General features: G+C 49.7%; 1 protein-coding gene across 4 annotated transcripts in view; it reads right to left on the bottom strand.

The window, feature by feature from the left end:
• ctps1b (CTP synthase 1b) overlaps positions 1 to 26,847 on the bottom strand; it is a 62,875-nt gene that overhangs the window by 17,308 nt on the left and 18,720 nt on the right. For all 4 annotated transcript variants that reach the window (XM_070898793.1, XM_070898791.1, XM_070898790.1 and 1 more), the window contains 9 exons: positions 23,936 to 24,019; positions 22,216 to 22,296; positions 21,930 to 22,081; positions 13,130 to 13,262; positions 11,579 to 11,667; positions 9,485 to 9,579; positions 8,015 to 8,077; positions 5,460 to 5,503; positions 1,209 to 1,305 (listed from right to left, as the gene is read on the bottom strand). In XM_070898793.1, coding sequence (XP_070754894.1) covers positions 1,209 to 1,305; positions 5,460 to 5,503; positions 8,015 to 8,077; positions 9,485 to 9,579; positions 11,579 to 11,667; positions 13,130 to 13,262; positions 21,930 to 22,081; positions 22,216 to 22,296; positions 23,936 to 24,019 — 838 coding nt within the window. The remainder of the gene's footprint in view (positions 1 to 1,208; positions 1,306 to 5,459; positions 5,504 to 8,014; positions 8,078 to 9,484; positions 9,580 to 11,578; positions 11,668 to 13,129; positions 13,263 to 21,929; positions 22,082 to 22,215; positions 22,297 to 23,935; positions 24,020 to 26,847) is intronic.

The raw sequence follows: 26,847 nt of genomic DNA on the forward strand, positions 1-26,847 counted from the left end.
CAGTGCCACAACCACAGGAACATATTACAGCTCTACCAAGTATCCAGGATAGTTTGTTGGATGACATGAACCAGGGACATTCAAGCCGTCCATACAATCTACACAAGTGACTCCAGTTATAAATCCAGGCCTTAACTTGTGCGTTGCTCCAAAGGCAAACTAACAAAACCAATGCAACGGTCCTTAATTTTCTCTTGTTGTACAGATTGAGGGCGGGGGCGGGGGCAGTACTGCGTACTTTACACCTCCCCCAGGCTTTCTTTCTCCTTAAAGTCAATACGCACAGGCACAGTTCTCATTAGCATGTTCATGAACTGGTTAGGGTCTGTAATCTCCTCCAGCCGCCCCCCCCCCCCCCGCCCCGAGATGTCTGCGCTCCTCTAATTCTGCCCTCTTGAGCATCCCTGATTATAATCACTCATTGGTGGCCGTGCCTTCTGTTGCCTGGGCCCCAAGCTCTGGAACTCCCTGCCTAAACCTCTCCGCCTCTCTTTCTTCCTTTAAGATGCTCGTTAAAATCTACCTCTTTGACCAAGTTTTTGGTCACCTGTCCTAATTTCTCCTTGCGTGGTTTGGGGTCAAATTGTGTGCTGAGGGAGTGCTGCAGAGATGGTGTTTATCAGGAGAGCTATATTTGCCTGTTCAGGAGCGTCCTCTACTTTAAATCGCTCCACCATTGGTGACCGTGCCTTCAGCTGGAGGTCCCAAACTTTAACTCCCTCTCTAAACCTCTCCACCTCTCCATCTCTCTCCAGACGCTCCTTAAAACCCTACCTCTTTGACCAAGCTTTTGGTCATCTGCACTAATCTTTCCTTATACATGGCTCGGTGTCAAATCTTGTTTTATAACACTCTTGTGAAAGACCTCGGGGCATTTTACTACGTTAAAGGCGCTATATAAATACAAGTTGTTGTTATGTGGAGCGGACAGGAGATTAATGCTATAGCAAGTGTCACAGTGATGTAGCAAACACACATCTTGCTTTCACACAGCTCGAGTGCAGTGGCTTGGTCGAGCTTCCAATGACGGGCGATGCAGCCCCACTGACCAGGACCTCGCCCCACGACACAAGGCCACACCCCAAATTGCTACTCTTTCACCCGCTGGAGCCTTGTGTCAAGCAGCAGCTGAAAGCGATGGGGAAAACAAGCACCAAAACAAGAGAAGCAAAGATGTGCAACTCCAAAATATAGAAGTGAAGCCTTACTTAGCACAGAATGCTGCCCCTTCAGTAATGTTTTTCTCTTGCCGAGTCTCATGGTGCCTCCCATATCCCCGGAATTGTGTTCGGGCATGTCAATCACCTGCACAAAATGAGACAGAATTTTAAAATCTTCAAGTAGTACGACATCATCATCATCATCATCGGCGGTCCCTCGAAACGAGGATGACTTGCTTCCACGCCAAAAAAAAGGATGAGTTCACAAGTGTTTCGAAAGAAGAACCCAAACTACATCCTCAAGTGTGAAAGATGCCTGCGCGTGGATTTCTTTTAACGTGTGGTGGCCGTTGCACACCAGCCACCACACGGGCTTGACAGAGCGAGGTCTTGGTCCAGTGGCAGGACATACCAGCACTGAAGTCACTATTTAGAATGCAATGTCCTACCCCTCTGCAGCATGGTGTGCTATAGGTGTTGAGACAACGTGTCGACAATTGTACATATTCAGCATTCCATTTCAGATACCTTGACGTTTCGAGTCTCCCAGAGCAGGGCCAATTATTAAGGACACATAGCACCAAGTGCACAGGCTGCGTTTCCTTAATCTCTCAAATCTTGCACTGGTCCTTTACTGAACCTGCCCCCTGACGTGGAGGTGGCTCAGGGCATCCCGCGTGACTGTCGGATAATCCTCATCTCAGTCCTAAATGGCTTACCCCTTTATCCTTAGACTGTGACCCCTAGTTCCAGTTTTATTTTGGAAAATGGGGGCCGACACCCCAATCGCCCAACTGCACACCCCTCTGACATATCTCTGTATTCCGTTCTGGATGCGCAGACATTTTCTCCAATTGAATATTGGGAAGACTGAAACCATTGTTTGGGTCCCCGCCACAAACTCCGTTCCCCAGCCACTAACTCCATCCCTCTCCCCAACTTCTGTCTGAGGCTGAACCAGACTGTTTGCAACCTTGCTGTCATACTTGACCCTGAAATAACCTTTGGACCACATATCCGCAGCATAACTAAGACCATCTATTTCCACCTCCGTAACATCGCCCGTCTCCGCCCTTGCCTCAGACCTCATCCCTGCCTTTGTTACCTCTAGACTTGACCATTCCAACACACTCCTGGCCGGCCTCCCACGTTCTACCCTACGTAAACTAGAGGTGATCCAAAACTTGGCTGCCTGTGTCCTAACTCGCACCAAGTCCTGCTCACCCATCACCCCCTGTACTTGCCGACCTACACTGGTTCCCAGTTAAGCAACGCCTCGATTTCAAAATTCTCATCCTCGTTTACAAATCCATTCATGGCCTCGCCCCTCCATATCTCTGTAATCTCCTCCAGCCCCACAGCACTCCCTCCTCCCCTAACCCCCCCCCCCCCCCCAAAGATACCTGCGCCCCTCTAATTCTGCCTTCTCGAGTATCCCTGATTATATTCGCCCAACCATTATTGGTGGTCGTGCCTTCAGCTGCCTGGGCCCCAAGCTTAAACTCCCTGCCTAAACCTCTCCACCTCTCTTTCCTCCTTCAGGACGCTCCTTAAAACATACCTCTTTGACCTGCGCTAATTTCTACTTGCGTGGCTCGGTATCAAACTTTTTATCTCATGATACTCCTGTGAAGTGCCTTGGGACATTTCATTACGTTAAAGGCGCTATATAAAATGTTACAGGTTGTTGTTGTATTGCTTCAAAGTTAGCAACAAAAGTCAATTTTACAATAGACTGAAATAAGTATAATTCGGATGACTGATGCAGTACACAAACAGTTAGACCACATTCCCATCCTTCCACAATACCAGCCATGGTCACTGTGGAAGGCAAGCCAGACAATTTACATACTTCCCTAGATAAATTAGCCTTCCAGTACCGGCAGGAATAAGCATGATCCTTAAAGTTCCCGTTAATTTCTCTGGCTGTGCTGCCCCTTTAAGGGGATGGGCGGCCCCTTCCAAATACCGCGGCTGCGCGTTTTCTCGCATTGAAAAGTCGCCGAGGCCCAGAGCACTGACCAGCTCCGCAACTTAAGGGAAGAATGGGGAGCTCCCAATCTCTATCACTGGCCCTGGAACTGCGCGCGCTTCGGGTGCGTACAACGTGCGAGTTCCGGGTTTAGGCGCGCAAAGCGCACTTGTGGACTGTCAACAGTTCATTTGGCATTGCAATGCATCCCTGGGAGAAGGGCCTCCGTGGGCGGGAATTTGGGCTATTTGCCCCATTCCTGCCCAGCGAATGTCCTTCAAACTCTTACGCCTGGTAAAAGCAAGCGCAAGGCCTGCTTTTACCAGCGTAAGAGTTTTACAAGATAGAAAAATAAAATGTTATCAATAATTTTTATATTAAAAATCCTGTCCATTAAGGTAAGTTCATTTTTACCCCTATCAAAAGTTAAAAAAGTAATTTTTTTGTCAAAAACATTTAATTAAATTCAATTTCAATTAATTTTAAATATGTGAAGTGTTTTTCTTACTTATTTAAAATGTGTGTGTATTTTTCGGGGTATCCCCTCACAGAAACGGCGATCTCCATACAAATGGAACACGTCATTACTGTGAATGAGGATACTCCATTTTCACTGGTTGGTCCGGCCCATGTGATGCCAGGCCACGCACACGCTCCTGGGATAGGTGGGCCCTTACGCTGGGCTGCGATTGGAGGCCTCGGAGCGCATGTGTTCGTTCCTCCGGGAACGCCGGGTACTTTCGTAAATATTTGTGTGGTCAGAGGCCTCTTTTAGCACAGAGCCTCCGACTGCATTTTCACGGCCCATGCATCCAACATCCAAGCGATGAAGATTACGCACCATAAAATCGTCAATCTGCCTTCCAAGTAAACATAAGATAAGAAATTGCAAATCTGATCTGGGCCTCAACTCCACTTCCCTTCCCTTCCCTTCCTGCCCGCTCCCCATAACCCTATCGTTCAAACAGTCGTTTTACAATCAGCTTTTTGGATAAGCGCTAATCAACGCTCTTAAAATTCGATACTATTTCCATACATCATTTAGCACGAGTTCCGAGATAAAGCCCGGTTCTCCTCTTTCCCCTCTCTGCTCCCCATTCCTGCAATTCTAACATTGGATTTAAACCTCGGAGGAGGGATAGGAGAAGAAGAAAATAATGATTAAAAACAAAATAACGCTGTGACAACCGGGGATGATACGGGACAAGGGGATGGAATTTAAAATAAATTAAATCAATTTTTTAAAATCCGTATACGAGATCAGGATCAGCAACAAACAAGGCCATGGGAGCAAGAGAGAGCGTTACACCTTCTGAAGGCCGTAGCAATGAGAGAGTGCAATGCCAACCGGACCAGAGAGAGGCTACAGGTGAATGGTCATTTCATAGCTGGCCCACCAGATGACCAACTCCAGAGAAAATGAATCAGGTCGTGGCACAGAGGACACAAAGCACAGTGCTACTTTGACATGCCATGCGCAAAGGCAAGTGGGCCTTCTGTCAAATAGCAATGTGGCTAAAAGTTGAAAAGAAATAGAGGAAGGACCTATTTCCCTTAGCAGAGGGGTCAATAACCAGGGGGCATAGATTTAAAGTAATTGGTACAGGGTTGAACCTCTCTGGTCCGGAAACATCCGTGGTTCGGCATTAGTTTGCGGAACTGCCGCTTTGCGCAGGCGGCGTCCCCGGTTTCCCGCGCTTCCGCAAAGTTTGTTTACGTCTGGCCAGCAGTCTTGGCTCTCAGTGTTCTGTGCTATTATTTAGCTCCAATTTACCCCTAAATGAGGAGAGCGGTGAGCAGCACTCCACAGGTGCCGTTAAGCCTAGGCTAGGCGTATGCTTACATAGGGTGTATTGGTACAGTCATATACTGACCTCCCGTGGTTTGGAAAATTCTTTGGTCAGGTCCCGAACCACAGAGGTTCAACCTGTAGGTTGAGGGAATTTGAGGAGAACTTTTTCACCCAGAGGGTGGTGGGGGTCTGGAACTCACTGCCTGAAAGGGTGGTAGAGGCAGAAACCCTCACCACATTTAAAAAGAACTTAGATGTGTGCTTAAAGTGCCGTAACCTACAGGGCAAGAGCTGGAAAGTGGGATTAGGCTGGATAGCTCTTGGTCGGCCGGCGTGGACACGATGGGCCGAATGGCCTCCTTCTGTGCCATAAATTTCTACGATTCATTGTTCAAGAGGTACACAGAAAGATGGACAACACTGAGATTCTCAATTGTTTCATGGGAAATGGTTAACCAATTCAGTCTGGAAAAGTAGGAAGAGTTAAAAATGTAACAGGTATATAAAATTAACTTAGTAGATATTGCTTACATACCACAGGATAGTTTGTATTTGGATCAAATTCAGTAGAATTGGCATCTGCAAAAGCAAATATGTAACATGTAATAAAACATACTGTATGTAAAACACAACTTTTACATTTTTCTTAACTCGGCTGAATAAACCTAACCACAGAATGAGTGATGATACAATGACACTGACTGGAAGAAAAGGTGCTGACTTTTGGCCAACATTTTACATACACACTGCACTATTTTAAGAGCTCATTTTTCCGATTAATAAACTGGAGCATTAGTAAATAAATTTCCTCGATGGGAAAATGAAAGCAATGAAAATGATCATCTTGAAAAACGTTCACCAGATAAACCGATTCGATTGAAAACATACGGTTCACATTTAAAGCTGTAACATTAGCAAGTATATAAATGACTACCATGTTTTAGTCATAGTTGAGAATAGGCTGTTGAAATCTAGCGACTGTTGTAATCCAGAAATACAAATTGAAGTCACCGGGAAAAAAAAAATCACTGGAGCCAACATTAAATATCATGAAAAAAATACTCTGATATTTCAAAAATTGATCGATATCAAAATGATAGTCCAATCCACAATTTAATAAATGCTAATTTATCTCCTGCGGCACTGCTCATGAACGGGGATTTTACAATATAAATTGTGACTGACTGGCCTCAGGGATTGCAACCCGTGATTTTGCTGGTTCAGTCTCAGGTCTGTCTTCAGTTAGAATCACAGTTTGACTGCTCAGATCTTTAGTTACTGCAACTTTCAATGCTTGGGTCTTAGATCAGCTTAAATTTTCAAGTTTCTACAATGAACAATAAGAACATAAGAAATAGGAGCAGGAGTCGGCCATTCGAGCCTGCTCCGCCATTCAATAAGATCATGGCTGATCTGATTGTGGACTTAGCTCCACTTCCCTGCCCGCTCCCCATAACTCTTTATTGCGTTGTCCTTCAAAAATCTGTCTATCTCCGCCTTAAATATATTCAATGACTCAGCCTCCACAGCTCTCTGGGACAGAGAATTCCACAGATTCACAACCCTCAGAGAATTCTTCCTCATTTCCGTTTTAAATGGGCGCCCCCTTATTCTGAAACAATGGGCCCAAGTTTCCACACGATAAAAAATGGGCGCCCCTCCGAGCTGGGCGCCCGTTTTTTGCGCCTAAAACGTCGCCTAAAAAAAACCTCGCGATTCTGGAGCGTTCTGCAGCTCCTTGTCTGCCTGGCATGGCGCCCAGGGGGGCGGAGCCTACACTCGCACCGATTTTGTAAGTGGGAGGGGGTGGGTACTATTTAAATTAGTTTTTTTCCTGCCGGCAACGCTGCGCGTGCGCGTTGGAGCGTTCGCGCATGCTCAGTGTGAGGGAAACATTGGCACTCGGCCATTTTTGTAGTTCTTTGTAGCTGTTTAATTTTTGAACATTTTTAAATAAAAGCACATTGCCATCAGCACATCAGCACTTGCAGCCTTCTCACTGTCTCCTTCCCCCCTCCCCCGCGGGAAAAACGGCTGTTTAATTCCCCCCCCCCCCCCCCCCCCCGCGGGAACGAACGCCTGCAGAATTCTCCCTGGCTGAAGCACTTTCACACAGGTAGGAAGATGGTTTATTTAATCTTTTCTTTGCTTATAAATGTTTATTCAGGTTGGATTTATTTGTATAATATTTGTAGAAGTATAAATAAGGATTTATTGTAGAATTTAATGACTCCCTTCCCCCCCCTCCCCCCCCACCTCGTTCTGGACGCCTAATTTGTAACCTGCGTCTGATTTTTTTAATGTGTAGAACAGGTTTTTTCAGTTCTACAAAAATCTTCACTTGCTCCATTCTAAGTTAGTTTGGAGTACGTTTTCACTGTGGAAACTTTCAAATCAGGCGTCAGTGGCCGGACACGCCCCCTTTTGAAGAAAAAGTTATGTTCCAAAGTAGAACTGTTCTACCTGACTAGAACTGCAGAAAAAAAAATGTGGAGAATTGCGATTTCTAAGATAGTCCGTTCTCCACCAGTTGCTCCTAAAAATCAGGCGCAAATCATGTGGAAACTTGGGCCCATTATCCTGTAGTTCTAGATATCCCACCCCCCACCCCAAGGGGAAACATCCTCGCTGCATCCACCTTGTCGAGCCCCCTCAGAATCTTATATGTTTCAATAAGATCACACCTCAGTCTTCTAAACTCCAATGAGTATAGGCCAATCTGCTCAACTTTTCTTCATAAGACAACCCCTTCATCTCAGGAATCAAGATTATCATCTCAGGCATATTGTGAAGCATTATAATTTTACCTGTTGTATTTCTCGGATCTGATTGCTCCCCGTTAATCACGTGACTGATACCACATGGTCAGCATGGGCCCAGCAGGTTTGCGGGCTTTTACATTGAAAAAAAAAATGTGCATGCGCAGGACGCTTAAATGGGCTGCGTTTCCCATTAAAGGGGCTGCGTGGGCCAAATAAAATTTACAGGGAGCATTGCATGGGTCCCATCAGAGAGCGATGCAATTAACAGTACACTCACACATTAGTACAAACACGAAACGTTTTAATAAATAGATATGTCCGCTCATACCTGCCCAGTTAAGCTCATTCCGTGCAAACTCCACAACTGCGAGCTGCATCCCAAGGCACACACCTAAAGAAGAGAGGCTCTTTCAATTATATCAAAAAGCTACTGGGCCTGTAGTCACTTCAGAATCAGATGTGTGTGTGTGTGTGTGTGTGTGTGTGTGTGTGTGGGGAGAGGCAGAGATGGAGGATATTTCACGAAACATGGAACGAGATGTAGCGGTTCCCAATTTACAACCCTTGAGTAAGACTTAGTGGGCAGCACCCTCTCGCCTCTGAGTCAGAAGGTTGTGGGTTCAAGTCCCACTCCAGAGACTTGAGCACAAAAATCCAGGCTGACACTCCCAGTGCAGTGCCGAGGGAGTGCCGCACTGTCGGAGATGCCATCTTTCGGATGAGATGTTAAACCGAGGCCCCGTCTGTTCTCTCAGGCGGATGTAAAAGATCCCATGGCACTATTTCGAAGATGAGCAGGGGAGTTAACCCCGGTGTCCTGGGGCCAATATTTATCCCTCAATCAACATCACTAAAACAGATTATCTGGGTCATTATCACATTGCTGTTTGTGGGAGCTTGCTGTGCGCAAATTGTGCTGTCGCGTTTCGGAATGTCCTGAGGTCGTGAAAGGTGCTATATAAATGCAAGTCTTTTCTTTTTAGTAAAATGATTAAAAACTTTAACTTGGGAGTAATGTGTAATATAATTAGAATGATTTCAATATCTATTAATATTCATGGTCCTGTAGTAGAACATTCATAAAATGATCTGAAATTAAACATAAGACAGACTTCAGTTTGTTGATCAGTCTAAGTGCAGCATAGAGGGGCAGTGCTGCCACAACATTTCTGTGCAGGAAGCGATGCTTTTAACTCGGTGCTGCATTTGTTGATCTGGGAGCACAAACCTTCTGATGATCCGACGCTCCCAGTCAGCGGCTCAGGAAGTTAGAAATCCACCCCATGTAACCTCTAGGGGAATCGAGGGATATGGGGATCGGGCGGGAAAGTGGAGTTGAGGTCAAAGATCAGCCACGATCTTACTGAATGGCGGAGCAGGCTCGAGGGGCCGAATCCTACTCCTAATTCTTATTACAATTGACGGGGAGTGCCGAACCACAGAATCATCCACGCTTTTTGTCGTCGTTAGGGGGTAACCAAGTTGTAAGAAAATGGGATAAAACAACAACTTGTATTTATATAGCACTTTTAACCTAGTGAAACATCTCAAGGCACTTCACAGGAGCGATTATCAAACAAAATTTGATGCCGAGCCATATATGGAGATATGAGGGCAGGTGACCAAAAGCCTGATCAAAGAGGTAGGTTTTAAGGAGGAGGGGTTTAGGGAGGGAGTTCCAGAGCTCGTCGTCTGAAGACACGGCCACCAATGGTGGAGCGATTCAAATCGGGAATACAGATGGAAACTGGAAATAAAAGTGCGCTGTAGACCAATGAGCCAGATTCATCCTCCTTACCCAAAAAAGGTTTCTTCTGCCTTCGGGCCCAGGCAATAGCGAGAATCTTTCCTTCTGTACCTCGAATACCAAAGCCGCCAGGAACCAAAACTCCACTGCAGGAAGAAACAACGGAGATCGAGTGTTCACAGCAACACAGCAACAAAGATGCACACAAACACAACAATTCCGTTATCAGGTTTGCTGCTTATTCTGGGCTCTTTAAGATCCCCAGGTACTTGCAAGTTGGTGATGTACTAACCTGCTCCATGGGGAAGGGCAAAAAGTAGATTACACATTGTAATGTCTAGAACTAGGGGTCACGGTCTCAGGATAAGGGGTCGGCCAATTAAGACTGAGACGAGGAGGAATTTCTTCACTGAGGGTGGTGAATCTTTGGAATTCTCTGCCCCAGAGGGCTGTGGATGCTGAGTCTCTGAATATATTCGAGGCCGAGGTGAATAGTTCTTTGGACTCTAGGGGAATCAAAGGATATGGAGCTTGGGCGGGAAGTGGAGTTGAGGTGGAAGATCAGCCATGACCTTAGTGAATGGCGGAGCAGGCTCGAGGGGCCGAATGGTCCAATTCTTATGGTGGCCTATTTCCCTTCTCCAGCTTTCTGATCGAGCATTGCTCTATGTTACATGACACCTGGTGGTGATCCATTGCCTTTTCAAAGCACAATCCTGGGTTTACTTATTTACATCTTCACCAAAAGTAAGATTGTTCTTGAAACAGAAAATTTACCGATTACTTAATAACTGCACGTTTCCATTGAGGTGACACTTTTGAGTCCAAGATTTGCAATATGTCACTTCAACACCTTTCAGAAATTCTTCACTGCTCAATCAACGTTTCATACCAGGTAATTTACCAGTGGTGCTCAAAATAAACAATGGAGTTATGAACAAGGTGTGGCTACAACAGCAGGTTACAAGAACATAAGAATTAGGAGCAGGAGTCAGCCATTCGGCCCCTCGAGCCTGCTCCGCCATTCAATGAGATCGTGGCTGAACTTCTATCTCAACTCCACTTTCCTGCACTGTCCCCATATCCCTTGATTCCATTATCCAAAAATCTATCAATCTGTCTTTAATACACTCCATGTCTGAGCTTCCACAGCCCTCTAGGGCAGAGAATTCTAAAGATTCACCACCCTCTGAGTGAAGAAATTTTTCCTCATCTCAGTCCTAAATGGCCATCCCCTTATTCTGAGACTGTAACCTCTGGTTCTAGACTCTTCAGCCAGATGAAACGTCCTCCCTACATCTACCCTGTCAAGCCCTGTAAGAATATTGTAAGTTTCAATGAGATCCCCTCTCATTCTTCTAAACTCGAGAGAATATAGGCCTAGTCTACTCAATCTCTCCTCATAGGACAATCCCCCCCATCCAAGGAATCAGTCTGGTGAACCTTTGTTGCACTCTCTCTCTATGGCAAGAGGCCGGGTCAGAGGCTGGGTATTGTGTGGCGAGCGGGTATTCTCACCTCCTGACTCCCCAAAGCCTTTCCACCATCTACAAGGCACAAGTCAGGAGTGTGATGGAATACTCTCCACTTGCCTGGATGAGTGCAGCTCCAACAACACTTAAGAAGCTCGACACCATCCAGGACAAAGCAGCCGCTTGATCAGCTCCCCATCCACCACCTTCAACATTCACTCCCTCCACCACCGGCGCACCGTGGCTGCAGTGTGCACCATCCACAAGATGCACTGCAGCACCTCCCAAACTCACGACCTCTACCACCTAGGACAAGGGCAGCAGGCGCATGGGAACACCACCACCTCCACGTTCCCCTCCAAGTCTCACACCACCCTGAATTGGAAATGTATCGGCCGTTCCTTCATCGTCGCTGGGTCAAAATCCTGGAACTCCCTCCCTAACAGCACTGTGGGAGCACCTTCACCACACGGACTGCAGCGGTTCAAGGCGGCGGCTCACCACCACCTTCTCAAGGGGCAATGAGGGATGGGCAATAAATGCCGGCCTGGCCAGCGACGCCCACATCCCAGGAATGAATTATGAAAATATTCACTTGATCAGAAACATGCATGAAAAGCATTTTACTGGGATAGTTTTGTGGTATTGAGAGAGAATTATTGCAATGACGTACTTGGCACTACACAGGTTCTGCCAGGCCTCATGGTACTTCACTGGATCTTCCTGCTGTCTACCAAGCTCCAAATCGGCGGAGTCAATATACTGTGAAGAGAGAGGTTGCAAATTACAGGAGAGGGGTTACAAAGCTGATCTTCTCTTCACTTTGAGCCTTACGCACTACACTAAAACTAGCAACACCAACAACATGTAAAAATCTGTGGCACTACATTGTGACCTTTCCAACAAATGAAGACAACCTTCCTATACATTATCCTCTAACTGAGGGGACTCCGTACAGCAAGTAATTGAAAGGCAGATGGCCTCGGCCTTCTGCCAACGCTGCTAGATTATTGAGGCATCTCGAACTTTGTTCCCCATTCCAACCTCACGCAACCTGCTTTCCTATTTACATAAGATACACAGCACAGAAACAGGCCATGCCGGCGTTTATGCTCCACTTGAGCCTCCTCCAGTCTTTCCTCATCTAATTATATCAGCTTAACCCTCTCCCTCATACGCTTGTCCAGCCTCCCCTTTTGCCTCAACCCCTCCCTGTGGCAGCGAGTTCCACATTCTCACCCCTCTCTGGGTAAAGAATTTTCTTCTGAATTCCCCATTGGATTTCTTGGTGACTATCTGATATTGATGGCCTCTAGTTATGCTCTTCCCCACAAGTGGAAACACTGGCATCTGATGGGTCAGCTGAGATAGAACATGGGAGACTTATAATTTCAGACACAAACATCTCTCTTTACTGATGCAACACATGAAATGGTGGTGTGTCCTAGATTGCGAGACAGTTCATGCCAAATAAGATTAACTTCTTTGTCTGAAAAAAGATACTGATCTCTTCTAAGAACATAAGAATTAGGATCAGCAGTAGGCCATTCGGCCCCTCAAGCCTAATAATATCACGGCTGATCATCGACCTCAACTCCACTTTCCGGCCCGATCCCCATATCCCTCGACTCCCCGAGAGTCCAAAAATCTATCGATCTCAGCCTTGAATATACTCAACGACTGAGCATCCATAGTTCTCTGGGGCAGAGAATTCCAAAGATTCACCACCCTCTGAGTGAAGAAATTCCTCCTCATCTCAGTTCTAAATGGTCGACCCCTTATCCTGAGACTGTGACCCCTGGTTCTAGACATACCAGCCAGGGGGAAACAACCTCTCAGCATCTACCCTGTCAATCCCCCTCTGAATTTTTTATGTGTCAATGAGATCACCACTCATTCTTCTAAACACTAGAGAATACAGGCCTAGTCTACTCAATCTCTTCTCATAGGACAACCCTCTCATCCCAGGAATCAATCTAGTGAATCTTCGTTGCATCACCTCTAAGGCAAGTTTCACCTTAACACTAGTGTGAAGAATAACCAGTAATGTACCATTTGATAAAATCTGATTTCAGTTTAAAAGAAGTGAAGGACATCTATTTTTATCAAGTTGTTACTGTTAAGAATTGCAGTGAATACTCGGAAGTTAAGAAATACAACAATTTTTGTTATTTCACTGCAAAGTAAGTTAACAAATGCATCTTAGTAGAGTGACTGAGCTCACCTTGACTTCCAGCTTTTGGTTAATGGCCAGAGCGGAGTGTTCCAACGCCTTGATGACAGAGGCATACGAGTCGGAGAGCTTGGTATATTTACCAACCAACGCAATGGAGCAAATTTCTAACGTGCGATCATATCTGGTTTTAGTTTTTGAAATTGGAAAAGAGAATAGAACAGTAGTCACAGAAATGGCAAAGCTGAATAAAATGTACATTTCAATATGAATAAATCTTGCACTGGATTTTTTGAGAGTTGTTCAACTAGTCAGTGAGCTTCACCATCAGACTAAAAGAATGAAAGAATTTGCAGTTCTACAGCGTTTTTCATAATCTCAGGACGGCCCAAAGCACTTTACAGCCAATTAAACACTTTTGAAAGTGTAGTCACTGTTGTAATATCGGGAAACACAGCAGCCAATTTGCACACAACAAGCTCCCACAAACAGCAATGAGATAAATGACCACCAGATAATCTGTTTTTTTTTTAAGCGGATGTAGCTTGAGGGATAAATATTGGTCAAGAAACCTGCTGTTCTTCGAATACTGTCTTGGGATCTTTTACATCCACCTGAGAGAGCAGACAGGGCCTCGGTTTAACGTCTCATCTGACTGTGTGGCACTCTCTCAGCACTGCACTGGGAGTGTCAGCCTAGACTTTTGTGCTCAAGTCCCTGGAGTGGGACTTGAACCCACAACCTTCTGACTCAGAGGCGAGAGTGCTGCCCACTGAGCCACAGCCAATACTGATGAGAATGCAGATCGCAATTCAAGATTCGAACCCAACCCATCACTGACCCAATGACACTCCCTCTTTCTACAGCAATTCTCACTTCTGCATCACCCACTCATTTAAAGTAGACAACCGTTGACACACAGCAAGGTCCACAAGCAATTTTCCCGCTCATTTTTTTTTGGGCTGCGTGGCCCCTTTAACACGCTGCGCGACACATTCAAACTTACGCGAGCGCGGTCTTTTGCATTTTGAAGTTGGCTGACAGGCTGGGTGGGACAGAAGAGGGGAGCGAGAGAGAGAGAGGGGGGGAGCGAGAGAGAGAGAGAGAGGGGGGAGCGAGAGAGAGAGAGAGGGGGAGCGAGAGAGAGAGAGAGGGGGGAGCGAGAGAGAGAGAGAGGGGGGAGCGAGAGAGAGAGAGAGGGGGAGCGAGAGAGAGAGGAGAGAGGGGGGAGCGAGAGAGAGAGAGAGGGGGGAGGAGAGAGGGGAAGGAGGGGGGAGGAGGAGAGAGAGGGGGGGGACGAAGAGAGAGGGGGAGCGAGAGAAGGGAGAGAGAGGGGGGAGCGAGAGAGAGAGAGGGGGGAGCGAGAGAGAGAGAGGGGGGAGCGAGAGAGAGAGAGGGGGGAGCGAGAGAGAGAGAGGGGGGAGCGAGAGAGAGAGGGGGGAGCGAGAGAGAGGGGAGCGAGAGAGAGGGGGGAGCGAGAGAGAGAGAGGGGGGAGCGAGAGAGAGAGAGGGGGGAGCGAGAGAGAGAGAGGGGGAGCGAAGAGAGAGGGGGGAGCGAGAGAGAGAGAGGGGGAGCGAGAGAGAGAGAGGGGGGAGCGAGAGAGAGAGAGGGGGGAGCGAGAGAGAGAGAGGGGGGGAGCGAGAGAGAGAGAGGGGGGAGCGAGAGAGAGAGAGGGGGGAGCGAGAGAGAGAGAGGGGGGAGCGAGAGAGAGAGAGGGGGGAGCGAGAGAGAGAGAGGGGGGAGCGAGAGAGAGAGAGGGGGAGCGAGAGAGAGAGAGGGGGGAGCGAGAGAGAGAGAGGGGGAGCGAGAGAGAGAGAGGGGGGAGCGAGAGAGAGAGAGGGGGGAGCGAGAGAGAGAGAGGGGGGAGCGAGAGAGAGAGAGGGGGGAGCGAGAGAGAGAGAGGGGGGAGCGAGAGAGAGAGAGGGGGGAGCGAGAGAGAGAGAGGGGGGAGCGAGAGAGAGAGAGGGGGGGAGCGAGAGAGAGAGAGGGGGGAGCGAGAGAGAGAGAGGGGGAAGGCGAGAGAGAGAGGGGGGAGCGAGAGAGAGAGAGGGGGGAGCGAGAGAGAGAGAGGGGGGAGCGAGAGAGAGAGAGGGGGGAGCGAGAGAGAGAGAGGGGGGAGCGAGAGAGAGAGAGGGGGGAGCGAGAGAGAGAGAGGGGGGAGCGAGAGAGAGAGAGGGGGGAGCGAGAGAGAGAGAGGGGGGAGCGAGAGAGAGAGAGGGGGGAGCGAGAGAGAGAGAGGGGGGAGCGAGAGAGAGAGAGGGGGGAGCGAGAGAGAGAGAGGGGGGAGCGAGAGAGAGAGAGAGGGGGGAGCGAGAGAGAGAGAGGGGGGAGCGAGAGAGAGAGAGGGGGGAGCGAGAGAGAGAGAGGGGGGAGCGAGAGAGAGAGAGGGGGGAGCGAGAGAGAGAGAGGGGGGAGCGAGAGAGAGAGAGGGGGGAGCGAGAGAGAGAGAGGGGGGAGCGAGAGAGAGAGAGGGGGAGCGAGAGAGAGAGAGGGGGGAGCGAGAGAGAGAGAGGGGGGAGCGAGAGAGAGAGAGGGGGGAGCGAGAGAGAGAGAGGGGGGAGCGAGAGAGAGAGAGGGGGGAGCGAGAGAGAGAGAGGGGGCGAGAGAGGAGAGAGAGGGGGGAGCGAGAGAGAGAGAGGGGGGAGCGAGAGAGAGAGAGGGGGAGCGAGAGAGAGAGAGGGGGGAGCGAGAGAGAGAGAGGGGGGAGCGAGAGAGAGAGAGGGGGGAGCGAGAGAGAGAGAGAGAGAGAGGGGGGAGCGAGAGAGAGAGAGGGGGGAGCGAGAGAGAGAGAGGGGGGAGCGAGAGAGAGAGAGGGGGGAGCGAGAGAGAGAGAGGGGGGAGCGAGAGAGAGAGAGGGGGGAGCGAGAGAGAGAGAGGGGGGAGCGAGAGAGAGAGAGGGGGGGAGCGAGAGAGAGAGAGGGGGGAGCGAGAGAGAGAGAGGGGGGAGCGAGAGAGAGAGAGGGGGGAGCGAGAGAGAGAGAGGGGGGGAGCGAGAGTGAGGAGCGAGAGAGGCGAGAGAGAGAGAGGGGGGAGCGAGAGAGAGAGAGGGGGGAGCGAGAGAGAGAGAGGGGGGAGCGAGAGAGAGAGAGGGGGGAGCGAGAGAGAGAGAGGGGGGAGCGAGAGAGAGAGAGGGGGGAGCGAGAGAGAGAGAGGGGGGAGCGAGAGAGAGAGAGGGGGAGCGAGAGAGAGAGAGGGGGGAGCGAGAGAGAGAGAGGGGGGAGCGAGAGAGAGAGAGGGGGAGCGAGAGAGAGAGAGGGGGGAGCGAGAGAGAGAGAGGGGGGGAGCGAGAGAGAGAGAGGGGGGAGCGAGAGAGAGAGAGGGGGAGCGAGAGAGAGAGAGGGGGGAGCGAGAGAGAGAGAGGGGGGAGCGAGAGAGAGAGAGGGGGGAGCGAGAGAGAGAGAGGGGGGAGCGAGAGAGAGAGAGGGGGGAGCGAGAGAGAGAGAGGGGGGAGCGAGAGAGAGAGAGGGGGGAGCGAGAGAGAGAGAGGGGGAGCGAGAGAGAGAGAGGGGGGAGCGAGAGAGAGAGAGGGGGGAGCGAGAGAGAGAGAGGGGGGAGCGAGAGAGAGAGAGGGGGGAGCGAGAGAGAGAGAGGGGGGAGCGAGAGAGAGAGAGGGGGGAGCGAGAGAGAGAGAGGGGGAGCGAGAGAGAGGAGAGGGGGGAGCGAGAGAGAGAGAGGGGGGAGCGAGAGAGAGAGAGGGGGGAGCGAGAGAGAGAGAGGGGGGAGCGAGAGAGAGAGAGGGGGAGCGAGAGAGAGAGAGGGGGGAGCGAGAGAGAGAGAGGGGGGAGCGAGAGAGAGAGAGGGGGGAGCGAGAGAGAGAGAGGGGGGAGCGAGAGAGAGAGGGGGGAGCGAGAGAGAGAGAGGGGGGAGCGAGAGAGAGAGAGTGGGAGCGAGAGAGAGAGAGGGGGGAGCGAGAGAGAGAGAGGGGGGAGCGAGAGAGAGAGAGGGGGGAGCGAGAGAGAGAGAGGGGGGAGCGAGAGAGAGAGAGGGGGCGAGAGAGAGAGAGGGGGGAGCGAGAGAGAGAGAGGGGGGAGCGAGAGAGAGAGAGGGGGGAGCGAGAGAGAGAGAGGGGGGAGCGAGAGAGAGAGGGGGGAGCGAGAGAGAGAGAGGGGGGAGCGAGAGAGAGAGAGGGGGGAGCGAGAGAGAGAGAGGGGGGAGCGAGAGAGAGAGAGGGGCGAGCGAGAGAGAGGGGGGAGCGAGAGAGAGAGAGGGGGGAGCGAGAGAGAGAGAGAGGGGGGAGCGAGAGAGAGAGAGAGAGGGGGGAGCGAGAGAGAGAGAGAGAAGGGGGAGCGAGAGAGAGAGAGGGGGGGAGCGAGAGAGAGAGAGGGGGGAGCGAGAGAGAGAGAGGGGGGGAGCGAGAGAGAGAGAGGGGGGGAGCGAGAGAGAGAGAGGGGGGAGCGAGAGAGAGAGAGGGGGGAGCGAGAGAGAGAGAGGGGGGGAGCGAGAGAGAGAGAGGGGGGGAGCGAGAGAGAGAGAGGGGGGGAGCGAGAGAGAGAGAGGGGGGGAGCGAGAGAGAGAGAGGGGGGGAGCGAGAGAGAGAGAGGGGGGGAGCGAGAGAGAGAGAGGGGGGAGCGAGAGAGAGAGAGGGGGGAGCGAGAGAGAGAGAGGGGGGGAGCGAGAGAGAGAGAGGGGGGAGCGAGAGAGAGAGAGGGGGGGAGCGAGAGAGAGAGAGGGGGGGAGCGAGAGAGAGAGAGGGGGGAGCGAGAGAGAGGGGGGGAGCGAGAGAGAGAGAGGGGGGGAGCGAGAGAGAGAGAGGGGGGGAGCGAGAGAGAGAGAGGGGGGGAGCGAGAGAGAGAGAGGGGGGGAGCGAGAGAGAGAGAGAGGGGGGGAGCGAGAGAGAGAGAGGGGGGAGCGAGAGAGAGAGAGGGGGGGAGCGAGAGAGAGAGAGGGGGGAGCGAGAGAGAGAGAGGGGGGGAGCGAGAGAGAGAGAGGGGGGGAGCGAGAGAGAGAGAGGGGGGGAGCGAGAGAGAGAGAGGGGGGGAGCGAGAGAGAGAGGGGGGAGCGAGAGAGAGAGGGGGGAGCGAGAGAGAGAGAGAGAGGGGGGAGCGAGAGAGTGAGAGAGGGGGGAGCGAGAGAGAGAGAGGGGGGAGCGAGAGAGAGAGAGGGGGGAGCGAGAGAGAGAGAGGGGGAGCGAGAGAGAGAGAGGGGGGAGCGAGAGAGAGAGAGGGGGGAGCGAGAGAGAGAGAGGGGGAGCGAGAGAGAGAGAGGGGGGAGCGAGAGAGAGAGAGGGGGGAGCGAGAGAGAGGGGGGAGCGAGAGAGAGAGAGGGGGGAGCGAGAGAGAGAGAGGGGGGAGCGAGAGAGAGAGAGGGGGGAGCGAGAGAGAGAGAGGGGGGAGCGAGAGAGAGAGAGGGGGGAGCGAGAGAGAGAGAGGGGGAGCGAGAGAGCGAGAGGGGGAACGACAGAGAGAGAGCTACACAGCTGGGCAGCTTCTGGGGGGCATTGGTCACAAGCCTATGGTCCCACAACACCGAGTCACATTCATTCTTAACCACCAACAGATTTCATAAGAACATAAGAAATAGGAGCAAGAGTAGGCCATACGACCCCTCGAGCCTGTTCTGCCATTCAGTAAGATCATGGCTGATCTGATCATGGACTCAGCTCCACTTCCCCGCCCGCTCCCCATAACCCTTATCATTCAAAATTCTGTCCATCTCCGCTTTAAATATATTCAATGACCTAGCCTCCACAGCTCTCTGGGGCAGGGAATTACACAGATTTACAACCCTCAGAGAAGAAATTCCTCCTCATCTCCGTTTTAAATGGGCGACCCCTTGTTCTGAAACTATGCCCCCTGGTTCTCGATTCCCCCACGAGCGGAAACATCCTCTCAGCATCTACCCTGTCCAGCCCCCTCAGAATCTTATACGTTTCAATAAGATCACCTCTCATTCTTCTAAACTCCAATGAGTACAGGCCCAACCTGCTCAACCTTTCCTCACAAGACACCCCCTTCATCTCAGGAATCAATCTCGTGAATCTCAAGAATCAACTTCTCTAAACTGCCTCCAATGCAAGCATATCCTTCCTTAAATAAGCAGACCAAAACTGCACGCAGTACTCCATTTCCGTCAACAAAAAGGCAAGCAAACTAAAGTACCGCAAATGTGAAAGCAGGTATATCCCCCCTGTGGGACCATCATTATAGGTAATGGCCCCTCACAATGGCAAGCGTTGTGTGAGGAATTAAATCACTTATGTCCCAGTAGGAATTTGTCTTCAATTAATTAATAAGAGTAGAGGCTGGTTGCCTTATATTTGCCTCTTCCTGCACATCAAAAAGCCAGCTGAAATTCCTTTGAGAGAGGAGTTAACATTAATGCATAAAGCTTCCAGACAGGATTCTGTGTATTTGCTCAAAACACACATACGCACGCAGGCAGAATAAGCCCCTTCCAGATCACAGTTAAGAGAAAATGTATTAAGTTTCCCAAGTTTGGCTTGGCTCAATTTTGAACTGACAAGATACAACACACAATTTGAATCATGACAGCTCTCAGGTCTATCTCACTGACAGCAAGGAAAGAATTAATTAACGTGTGATGGCAATCAACTCCTTACTGCCATGTTTCTGCCATCGGTTCAGGATACGGGATTGAGAAACCGACTGCACGGGATCCCGAGATCGCTGTGCGGCTGCTTGGCTTACAGGGGTCGCTGGGTCACAGCGCTCTATCAAACTCGCACCTATGACATGAAAGGTTTCTTCTGGCATAGAATCATAGAAATTTACAGCACGGAAGGAGGCCATTTTGGACCGTGTCCATGCTGGCCAACAAAGAGCTACCCAGCCTAATCCCACTTTCCAGCTGTCGGTCCGTAGCCCTGTAGGTTACGGCACTTCAAGTGCACATCCAAGTACTTTTTAAATGTGGTGAGGGTTTCTGCCTCTACCACCCTTTCAGGCAGTGAGTTCCAGACCCCCTCACTCTCTGGGTGAGAAAATTTCCCCTCTTATCTCCTCTAAACCTCCCCGCAATTACTTTAAATCTATGCCCCCTGGTTGTTGACCTCTCTGTCAAGGGAAACAGGTCCTTCCTATTCACTCTATCCAGGCCCCTCATAATTTTATACACCTCTAATTAGGTCTCCCCTCAGCCTCCTCTGTCCAAAGAAAACTGAACCAGCCTATCCAATCTTTCCTCAGCTCCAAAACTCTCCAGTCCAGGCAACATCCTCGCCCTCAGGCACAAGGGACCCAAGAGTGCTCCTCATCTTTAGTTCACCTGAACATGTCATCGCGACAAGGCAGAACTCCCCAAGTGCAACGCCAAGTGGCCACATGAAGAATATCAACGGGATACATCATAAACAGGAAAAGCAGTCGCGCAGCTCAACGGGAACGCTGGTCAGCACTCAAATGCAGAAAACACAAGAACTGTAAAAAGAACCTCGAGAGATACTCAATGTAGTGACCCCAAGGCCTCAAATAGTCAGAGTGTTAAACGGCACTCTTGCTCTCCCTAGCCTTCAACATTTTTTCCCTGTTAAGCTGTAAAAAGCATTTGCTACTATATTGAAATTTCCTTTACAGAGAGATACAGGTTAAATTGCATGGGATATACAGCCCAGAAACAGGCCATTTGGCCCAACCAATCCGTGCTAGCGTTTATGCTCCACTCGAATCTCCTCCCGTCTTTCCTCATCTAAATCTATCAGCATATAACCCTCTATTCCCTTCTCCCCCATATGCTTGTCCAGCCTCCCCTTAAATGCATCGATACTATTCGCCTCAACCCTTCCCTGTGGCAGCGAGTTCCACATTCTCACCGCTCTCTGGGTAAAGAGGTTTCTCTTGAATTCCCCATTGGGTTTCTTGGTGACTATCTTATATTGATGGCCTCTAGTAATGCTCTTCCCCACAAGTGGAAACATTCTCTCTGTATCCGCTCTATCAAAACCTTTTGTCATTTTAAAGACCTCTATTACCTCTCAGCCTTCTTTTTGCAACACAAAAGAGATACAGCCTGTTCATCCTTTCCTGATATATATACCCTCGCATTTCTGGTATTATCCTTGTAAATCTTCTCTGCACCCACTCCAGTGCCTCTATATCCTTTTTATAATATGTTTACTTCAAGTCCGCAAGTCATATATATATATATATATTAAAAGGCAAATTCATTCGCCTCAGATGTATCGAAGCATTGTAAAAAAAAAATGTTAAAGGTGAAAAGTTCCCACAATGAATCCCTGGGTTCTTGAACTTAGTACACAAGCGGAGGACTCAAGTCCATTTACTACCAGGAGGAAATCACCCCGAGTTACTGTCTAAAATGAAAGTGTCTTTTTACAGTATGGTAGCACAGTGGTTATGTCACTGGGCCAGTAATCCCAAGGCCTGGACTAATGACCCGGAGACACAAGTTCAAATCCCACCACGGCAGCTGGGAAATTTAAATTCAGTTAAATGAATAAATTTGGAATAAAAAGCTATTACAGGTGCAATGTCCCGAATCCGGACTTCGGAAAACCAGAATTGTCCAAACACCGGACATTTCGGCAGGCGGTGAGGAGCGGAGGAGCGGCGAGTTCCGAAATACGGCAAAACCTGAGGGGGTTCCAGACTTCAGACGTTGTACCTATATCAGTAATGGTGACCATGAAACTACCGGTTCACTAATGCCCTTCAGGAAAGGAAATCTGCCGCCCTTACCCGGTCTGGCCTATATGTGACTCCAGACCCACAACAATGTGTGCGACTCTTAACTGTCCCCTGAAATGGCGACTCACCACCACCTTTGAGGGTGATTAGTGACGGGCAATAAACGCTGGCCTTGCCAACAACGCCCACATTCCAGGAACAAATAAAAAACAGTAATTGTTACAGACACAGGAGAGAGATACCGTACCTATCTGCCATTTCTATCCACTTGTTCAGTAGTTTTCTAGGTTTAGCTTCATAATGGAGGTTGAGCCTTTCCTTAAAATAGCCCACGACACCCTCGGCTTCCAGTAGCAAGGGGACGCGGTACAGGGAACAGACATCATGAACACAAATAACCTGAAACCAAACAGAGCTATTTAATCCATTTCAGAAGAGCACCAGTATGTGTGTCAAGATTCAATGACCCACCCTCATACGAGTAACATTATCTTAACACAAGTCATTAAACTGATGGCTGCTCGTAATTTTACCTGTTCAGGTTCTACATGGCAGAACATGGAGATCTTTTCCTTTACTGATTTCTCCATGGGAGTTGTACATCGACAGACAATCTGCAGACAGGCAAGGCAAGATTACCAACACAGCTTAGCAACGGTCAAATGCTTACCCCTCTAACCAACCATTGCTGCTCTCACTGATGGATCTCTGGGAGCAGACAGCAACTGATAGGGCCTCTACGGTCTCGCTGTTAATTCCCCATAGTTGATGAACTGCACGCATCATTGCCTCATGCAGTTAGACAGCCTGCATCCAGCCAAAGGGATCAAAAATGAGTCCCACTTCCTCGTTCATATGGCATTTCATCATGTTGTTCATACACACGCACGGTTTCCCTGGAACATGCAGTATTCCAGGGCTTGTATTACCGCTCCAAGCTGACAGGGGCCGACGGGCTAGATGGACTGCTCTGCACCCAGTGCCCTTATAGGCAAGTCCGCCATCACCAGGTACGCAAACGTCATTAACTTTGGGGATGGCCAATACTTGCACGGCACGGATATGATGGGTCGAATGGCCTCCTTCAGTGTCATAATTTTTCTACGATTCTACAGAGGAATTATTTCAGACATTGCTCTCCAGTAACTATCTTTTGAGGTTGCAAGCAGAGGTCTGGGCAATCTTCATTGGGTGGGGCATGAGAACTGATTGAGGTCAAATATTAGCCAACTAACTTCAGCTGCAAAGTCTTCATAACCATTGTCAGGTCAGAAGTGGGGATGTTCGCTGATGACTGCACAGTGTTCAGTTCCATTCACGACTCCTCAGATAATGGAGCAGTCCATGCCCATGCAGCAAGACCTGGATGACATTCAAGCTTGGGCTGCTAAGTGGCAAGTAGCATTCGCACCACACAAGTGCCAGGCCATGACTATCTCCAACAAGCGAGAGTCTAACTACCTCCCCATGACATTCAACCGCATTACCATCGCCGAATCCCCCATCAACATTCCTGGGGGTCACCATTAATCATAAACTTAACTGAACCAGCCACATAAATACTGTGGCTACAAGAGTAGGTCAGAGGCTGGGTATTCTGCGGCGAGTATCTCACCTCCTGACTCCCCAAAGCCTTTCTACCATCTACAAGGCACAAATCAGGAATGTGATGGAATACTCTCCACTTGCCTGGATGAGTGCAGCTCCAACAACACTCAAGAAGCTAGATAGTCCTGTTAGGGAGTTCCAGGATTTTGACCCAGCAACGATGAAGGATCAGCCAATATATTTCCAAGGCAGGATGGTGTGTGACTTGGATGGGAACTTGCAGGTGATGGTGTTCCCATGCGCCTGCTGCCCTTGTCCTTCTAGGTGGCGGAGGTTGTGGGTTTGGGAGGTGCTGCCGAAGAAGCCTTGGCGAGTTGCTACAGGCCTGCCCTCCGTGGCTTTTTCTTCTGCTTAAAATAGTGAACTCATCGGATCGATGACAAAGGTACAGCCAACAAACAGCTGTCATTTCAGTTTGTCAAAGGTCAAACAACTGAGTCAGAGAAAATACTACACTGGACTTAGCAACTTTGGAAGTGGTTAACTTTTTTTGATTAGGGAGGTCAGGAAGATTAGTCATGAAGCTGACACAGTTGAAATCATATTTCCAAAGCTGAAGCCCTGAATTGTGCACCAATCCCCGATCCATCCTGTACAGTAACGGGCTCCCGACTACATTAACGCAAAGTACTGCCTTGCGCTCACCAAGTCTGGCGACAGCCCGAGCCCGCGGAGCTCCCGAACACTGTTCTGTGTTGGTTTCGTTTTCTGCTCCCCTGTGGTACTAGGCTGAAAGAAAGTGACATAAAGTGGTTTGTGCGTGTGCAGTAAGCGACCCACTGCACCAAGAGAACACGTGCTGACGGAACATGAATCGAGCATGGTTGGTTGGAGGTTGTAACATAGGATGCAATTATTTCCACACATCGGGCCCAAGTTTCCACATGATTTGCGCCTGATTTTTAGGAGCAACTGGTGGAGAACGGACTATCTTAGAAATCGCAATTCTCCACATTTTTTTTTCTGCAGTTCTAGTCAGGTAGAACGGTTCCACTTTGGAACAGAATTTTTTCTTCAAAAGGGGGCGTGTCCGGCCACTGATTTCAAAGTTTCCACAGTGAAAACGTACTCCAAACTAACTTAGAATGGAGCAAGTGAAGATTTCTGTAGAACTGAAAAAACCTGTTCTACACATTAAAAAATCAGGCGCAGGTTACAAATTAGGCGTCCAGAACGAGGTGGGGGGGGAGGGAAGGGAACTCATTAAATTCTACAATAAATCCTTATTTATACTTATACAAATAAATCCAACCTGAATAAACATTTATAAGCAAAGAAAAGATTAAATAAACCACCTTCCTACCTGTGTGAAAGTGCTTCAGCCAGGGAGAATGCTGCAGCAAGCCTCACAAAAAGAGGCAGCCGTTCCCGAAGGCGGGCTGGGGGGGGGAGGGAACCGACTGACCGAACGCAAAGGGGGGGGGGGGCGAGGAAGCCGTTCCAGACGGCGGGCGAGCGACCGAACGCAGGGGGGGGGCCTTTCTAGACGGCGAGCGAGCGAGTGGGCGGGAGGGACCGAACCGACCGACCGAACGCAGCAGAGGGGGGGGGGGGGGGCGAGGAAGCCATTCCAGACGGCGGGAGGGAGGGAAGGAGACAGAAGGCTGCAGGAAGCCTCAGAAATTGAGGAGCCATTTCCCGACGGCAAAAGGGGGAGGTCGTCGGGAAACGGCTGCCCCAACTTTCTGAGGCTTCCTGCGGCCTTCTCAGTGCTGATGGCAATGTGCTTTTATTAAAAAATTTTAAAAAACTAAACAGCTACAAAGAACTACAAAAATGGCCACGTGCCAATGCTTCCTTCACACTGCGCGTGCGCGAATGATTCAACCCGCACGCGCAGCGTTGCCGGCAGGAAAAAAACGAATTTAAATAGTACCCGCCCCCTCCCACTTACAAAATCGGCGCGAGTGTAGGCTCCGCCCCCCTGGGCACCGCACCAAACAGACAAGGAGCTGCAAAGCGCTCCAGAATCGTGAGGTTTTTTTCCGGCGCCGTTTTAGGCGCGAAAAACGGGCGCCCAGCTCGGAGGGGCGCCCGTTTTTTATTGCGTGGAAACTTGGGCTCTTAACGTTGAAAATAGCCAAAGCGCACTTAGCAACGGGTTTTGCAAGAAGTCATCGCAATCAGCTAACTTTGGATAACATGGCCCTTTGTGCTTCGAAGCAGAGAACAGGCACATCACTTCAACACACACACACACACACACAACAAGCATTGCACACAGTCCATCCAGATCCTCAATTTTATCGCTGCTTTCTGCCACGTTAGCTCAGGCACCAACTGAACTCAATGTCCTCGGGCGAGTGAGCGGTGAAATATCAGTCAGGGCTCCTGACTTTTATCAAGATGGAACCCACAGTAGAAGTGCATGTGGACAGAAATAGCTGAATTGTGATCGTCAGCGTGGCCAGGAACCCCACTGGCATCCGCTTCCTGGCTCACCTAGTGTGTGCGTATGACTTAGAATCGGGTCTGGTAGACCATTACCGCCTGTGGAACTTCACCGCCGGCATCAACGGCCATCTTTAGGAACATACAAAATTCACGGGGAGGAAAGGACCTAATGGTCTAACAAGGCAAGGGAATACACATTAAATGGTACGACACTGAGAAGTGTAGAGGAACAAAGGGACCTTGGATAGCAGGTCCACAGATCCCTGAAGGTAGCAGGCCAAGTGGATAAGGTGGTTAAGAAGGCATATGGAATGCTAGTCGAGGCATGGAATACAAGAGCACTAAGGTTATGCTTGAACTGTATAGAACACTGGTTAGGCCGCAGCTGGAGTACTGTGTGCAGTTCTAGTCACATTACAGGAAAGATATGATTGGCACAGAGGAGATTTACAAGAATATTGCCTGGGATGGACAATTTTGGCTATGTGGAGTTGCTGGGTCTGTTTTCTTTGGAACAGAGGAGGCTGACGGGAGACCTGATTGAGGTGTATAAAATTATGAGGGGCCTGGATAGAGTGGATAGGAAGGACCTGTTTCCCTTAGCAGAGGGGTCAACAACAAGGGGGCATAGATTTAAAGTAATTGGGGGGAGGTTTAGGGTAGATACGAGGGAAAATTTCTTCATCCAGAGGGTGGAACTCACTGCTTTAAAAGGTGGTAGAGGCAGAAACCCTCACCACATTTAAAAAGTATTTGGATGTGCACCTGAAGTGCTGTAATCTGCAGGGCTACGGACCCAGAGCTGGAAAGTGGGATTAGGCTGGATAGCTCTTGGTCGGCCGACGCGGACACAATGAGCCGAAATGGCCTCCTTCCGTGCTGTAAATTTCTATGATTCTAATCTATGATTCTATGGTTCATCAAGATGGTTGGAGCATCAGGACGAGACACTTCCCATCCCCCAACCCAAGGAGAGGTAACAAAAAAAAAACAGAGCAAAAAATAAGGGAAGACTTAGAAGGGAGGTATAATAGTAGGGAAGTCTTGCTACAACTGTACACCTGGAGTACTGCGTACAGTTTTGGTCTCCTTATTTAAGGAGGGATATACTTGCATTAGAGGCAGTTCAGAGAAGGGTCACTAGGTTGATTCTGGAGATGAGG

Source organism: Pristiophorus japonicus, chromosome 14 (genome assembly GCF_044704955.1).
Source record: "Pristiophorus japonicus isolate sPriJap1 chromosome 14, sPriJap1.hap1, whole genome shotgun sequence".
In the NCBI taxonomy this organism is placed as follows: Eukaryota; Metazoa; Chordata; class Chondrichthyes; family Pristiophoridae; genus Pristiophorus; species Pristiophorus japonicus.